General features: G+C 40.8%; 1 protein-coding gene across 1 annotated transcript; it reads right to left on the bottom strand.

The window, feature by feature from the left end:
* Positions 1–3,614: 3,614 nt before the first annotated feature.
* LOC114535319 lies at positions 3,615–4,464 on the bottom strand. Its single transcript, XM_028556684.1, has 2 exons — positions 4,308–4,464; positions 3,615–3,916 (listed from the first exon to the last, which is right to left on the bottom strand). Exons 1-2 carry the CDS (start codon positions 4,462–4,464, stop codon positions 3,615–3,617), a joined length of 459 nt encoding a protein of 152 aa, XP_028412485.1.
* Positions 4,465–5,324: the final 860 nt, after the last annotated feature.

Raw genomic sequence — 5,324 nt, 5'->3', positions numbered from 1 at the left:
GCACATATTGAAAACCTTCCTGGAGAAGGAATTGGATTGCTTCAACATGTGAATATGCAGAGATCTTGAATCCTTCAAATGTTTGGGCAGAGAGAAACATCCTTCCACCTTGTTCAGCTGTATATTCACCTTCAAGGGTCAAAGTACTTAGCTGCCAATCTTCCAAGTACTTTATGAAGACATCTTTAAGCCATGATCATCTTTCATCATCTACAGAGTGTAAGGCTTGATGAAATCATTTCTCTTTCGTACATGCTCTGTCTTTGACCTGACATTTGTACAGTCAAAAAAATTGTTCATCATCTCACAAAAATGGGCAGTTTCAAGGACATCTGGTTTTCACTTTCTCTTAATGCTATTGCCACTGACTTACTGAGAACTTGGGTTGCCAGCTTGACCTTCATCTTACTATATGGAGTAAGAACAACATGCTCCATGGTTAACTTGGGAACCACATGCAGACCAAACTCCTGGTCACTGTAAAACAAATCTGCTACATGTTAAAATAGCAAGTAATGACCATTGTTCCCAGGGGCGAAGCGAGTGTCATTGTTTTGGGGGGGTGCACGACCGCATTTTGCCGATAAAAGGGCGTGGCTAAGTGCGCAATTAGGGCGTGGTCGAAGGTGATATAAAAGGCAATAACTCCCAAGTAAAATATTTTATTCATGTGATTCCTAAATTTAAAACTTCTAAAATGTTGAAACGTGTGTGCATTTTATAAAATTTCCCACTACAGTATATACAGACATACAGTTCTAGTCTTCTCTATGATATGGAAATGGAGACCCGACGTTGTTTTAAAGCTGCCCAAGCTGTAGCCATTCGGGAAATGCTTATGCTATCTGTGATATCTTTTTCACAAGCCATTAGTAGCAGTTCTTCCAGTCGTTCATCGCGCATCGTTGATCTGCACAGGGTTTTCACAAGCTTTAACTTGCCATCATCATCACAATCTGCTGGAAATTTCCTTCTTTGTCATCTCCGTGACCTCTAAACGCGATACTTTGGCGTCCGAGTGTTTTCGTTACGTCGAGCAGTATCTCAACAATCTTCCTGTTGTGGATTAGGTCTTCCTCTTCCTGGATGAGAGCCTGACGTCTGGCCTTAGAAAGCAGTACATCGACGTGTCCAGACGTTTTCACAAAATTTGCATACGCCAGGACGGCACTTTTGTGACTCGTAGATGAGAAGTGTGTTGCTAACTTCCCAGGCTTCGCCTTCCCACAGCTCTTAAATTTATGCCATGTGCGCACTCCTTCTGTACTCCAAGCACTTTCCGCTTTCTCCATCCCTGGACCACTGCTAAACAGAGAACATACAAAGCAAAAGGCAGCATCTTTTGATATGCTATATTCCAGGTGAGGGTAATCTTTGTACCAGGATGGATTAAACCTGGACTGCTTGTGGCCTTCTCTCATAACGTCGGAGGCACTTGGGTTGGTTGGATATGCCTGTAAATGCGGTTGATTCGGACCGATTTGTATCAGGTACGTTTTTTGACTGTCTGTCAGATGCCTTGATCGCAATGCAGGATCCAATGGTGGAATTGCAGGGGAAAAATAATTCTCATTGCTATCTTCGAGTGTCATCTTCTCCTTTTCAATGTTTTTGAGAACTTGAGATGATCTTTTAACAAGCTCGCTTGCAGTTTCCCTAACTTGATCAGCAGTTTCGACCACTTTGCTCAGAAAATGTTCCTGATTGGGATTATCAGCCGATGCAACTTCGTCCATAATTCCTTCAACGTTACGAAGTTGAAACTTGAGATAATGAAGCAACCCTGCGCACTGAAGCCATGTGATGTTACCATCGCCCTCGCTTACTTCGGTCTCTTTGTTCACGTCTTCCACGGTATAGCTCTCGACTGTTTCGTCTTTGTGTGATTTGTCACTTTCGCTTCCTGATGCCTAATTCAATATTATTGAAAATTCAAAACGTTGAGAGCTATTTACAAATATTTCATAACAAATATGGAAAAAGTTAATTGGATAAATTTAGTTAGACTTGAAAGATAAAAAAGTTACCTTTGAAGAAAGTACTGCTGTGTCAACATTATGTGATTTTGAGGGTTGGGAATCTTTCTCGGCAACACTTTCGCCTGCGGAAACAGTCAACGTCTCCAAAGGGGCACCAGAGCTTTCCGGATCATTCTTTGTCTGTGATACCTATAGTTATCACACATTGGAGGTTTTAAACTTAAATGTTCCTTTGAGGTTATTACTAATTAATATGTTTGTGGGGAGCTAGAAATATGGTATTTAAAAAACAGCCTTACCTTTTCCTTATGTATCTGTGCCGCCAAGACAAACGGGTTTGCGGGAGCACCGGCCACTTTATAAGATATTGATTTCCCTGCCTTTAACAAATCATCGTGGTATTTCTTGTTGTGTTCATTTCGGTAATCATCATCAAACGACCGATTACAGACTAAACATGTCAGTTTCTCTCGCTTCCGTTTGCGTTTACCTTTGCTACTCTCCATTCATTCAGTTTGTTTTATTCGTTTACCTTTTTAATTTCGCAAATTCGTGTATATAATAAAGTATAAACATTCCCAAAGCAAATGACGCGCAGATGAGTGTTGTGTTTTGTATGCTATATCATGTTTCATAGCGCAACTTTCATATACGTAATATGATATATCTTATTGCAGCGTACGGACCGCAGGTGGCGCTGCGAAAAGTCAAATGTGCCCGCAACTGGCACTGAACTGTCGCGCAATGGCGCAAGCCTGAATCTTCAGAACCCGAGGCCGAACAAACAATTCATTTCTTCATTTTCAAGTATTTTCCGATGCATTCAAATTACTTGTACGAAATTACAAATCAGTAAAATTCATTTTATTTTTGTGCCGACAGTTGCCTTATTTTGCCGACAAGCACGGCATTGGGGGGGTGCAGCACCCCCCCGCACCCCCCCGTAGCTACGCCCCTGAATAAAGTATAAACATTCCCAAAGCAAATGACGCGCAGATGAGTGTTGTGTTTTGTATGCTATATCATGTTTCATAGCGCAACTTTCATATACGTAATATGATATATCTTATTGCAGCGTACGGACCGCAGGTGGCGCTGCGAAAAGTCAAATGTGCCCGCAACTGGCACTGAACTGTCGCGCAATGGCGCAAGCCTGAATCTTCAGAACCCGAGGCCGAACAAACAATTCATTTCTTCATTTTCAAGTATTTTCCGATGCATTCAAATTACTTGTACGAAATTACAAATCAGTAAAATTCATTTTATTTTTGTGCCGACAGTTGCCTTATTTTGCCGACAAGCACGGCATTGGGGGGGTGCAGCACCCCCCCGCACCCCCCCGTAGCTACGCCCCTGATTGTTCCACATATAACGACTGGATGAGTCTAATCCAGAGTTATAAAGGCAGTTCCGTGCAGTCTTCATCAGATGAGGAGAGTCTGCAAAGAAGTATATAAAACGATCGATTATAAATATTTGTTGTTTTATATACTACGTCGCAATCCAAGCCAGAAACCAAATTTAAATGAAGGCGAAAGAACTTTCGATTGGGAGACGCTCCATCATTAACTGCAGCACAAACCCAGAGATTAACAAACAACTTCAAAACAGAGACAATTTGCCAGAACAGAGGCATCAGCTGGAACAAGGAATCATTTCCTGTGAAGAAATATGCAATGACATTTTGAGGTCAGTGCATAATCCCCTCACAAGAAATGCTAACGCATGTGTTGCAACTGGATCCTCCTCTTCTATATTGGCAAAGGTCGTCATTGGGTCTCCAAGGTCAATGAATCCAATGAGTTCTCCAGACACTTTATCGAACACAAGGTTTGACTGGATCTTCATTTCATCCATTACAACCACCACATATCTTTGCGTTGGAGAAAACGAGAAGGCCTTTTCTTTCAGGGTTGCCACATTTTCTTGATGGATTCCTATTGAGGGGGAATCAATAGGCCTAACATTAGAGCATGCTATACATTACCCATGCACACATTCAACAATATTTTCAATTCAGACGAGATGATCTGGAAATGCAGAAAACTACTGAAAATAGTTGTCAAATAGAAATCCATTTCTCAATCAAAACCACTTAACATATGTCCAAATATGCTTTATTTTAGTTCCAAATTTATATCTGAGCTATAGTTCTCATAACTAAACATAATTAGAATATTTTGAGTAGTACCATAAAAAACACCAAAAGAAATAATCAATTATATACTGTAAATGATACCAAAAAAACCTTGGTCAGAAATAACTTGCATAACATTTATAATTTGCACATTCCTCCACAAAATAAAAAAATAATTACAAAACGATTACCTGCTTTAGGTTTAAAATAATTATTGTAATCCTTCAATACTCTCTCACTTGGAAGTACAAGAGCACCACTGTCTCTCAACTTCCCGTAAGCGGATGGTGATTTACCATAGATTGACAATGCAAATCGAATTACTTGAGGATGGTACCTTCTACCCATTTTCTTGCTTTGCAATAATTTCATCTGCTCTCCCCAAAAAAATTTCATGTGAGGTGTAGTATTGAGGTTGCATGTGGCCTCCCATAATTGTGAGAAGGTCCTTCTCTAAGGAATCATTCACACCAATGCCATTTTTTTTCACACTTGAAGATGCTCAAGACGTGCTTCCAGCTGCTTGCATTGCAATCTTGTTGCCATAACAGTAGCACGCAACTTCGCTGGACCGCAGGCCGCTAGGGATGCTTTTGGCTTTGCTGGACTCGGCGAAGCTCTTGGTCTTTTCTTCTCTGCTCTATGTATATCATTGCTAGCATTAACACAGGATGTGCACATCTGTGTGGTACTTGTATTTTCCAAGAGAATATCACAGGACACACACCGAAGGTAAAGAGAAATTTCAAAGTGTTCTTTATCAAGGGTGAACAACTTTGGCACAGAATGATGCGGGATAGACTTTGTAGATGTTGGTGGGCTTTGTGTGGGGTCGACAGCCACAGATTTTACATGCGTGTCTTGTTCCAAACCTTTGCAAATCTTGAAGTTGACGAAAAAATCAACAGTTCCACATTGTTATTGTATTTCATTAAACGCTTTCGTTCCTGGTAGACAGCATGATCCTCTGGGATTGGCCAATTGTAAACAAAAACAGAAAACTGAAGAACAGAATCAACAACAATGCAGAACTTGGGGACACAGTGCACATTGTCATAAAAATTGAACCTCAGCTCTCCTTCCCGCGATTTATCAACTTGCCATGGATCCATCTCTAATTCATTAACAAGAGATGAAAGACTCTCCATACTTGTCAGCTTTGGCTCAGCTTGTGTTGATACAGCAGACAATGAGGCTGAAGAGCATGG

Source organism: Dendronephthya gigantea, unplaced genomic scaffold (genome assembly GCF_004324835.1).
Source record: "Dendronephthya gigantea isolate DGI-Jeju-01 unplaced genomic scaffold, DenGig_1.0 000116F, whole genome shotgun sequence".
Classification (NCBI taxonomy): Eukaryota; Metazoa; Cnidaria; class Anthozoa; order Malacalcyonacea; family Nephtheidae; genus Dendronephthya; species Dendronephthya gigantea.
This window is presented reverse-complemented; position numbering and strand designations above follow the sequence as displayed.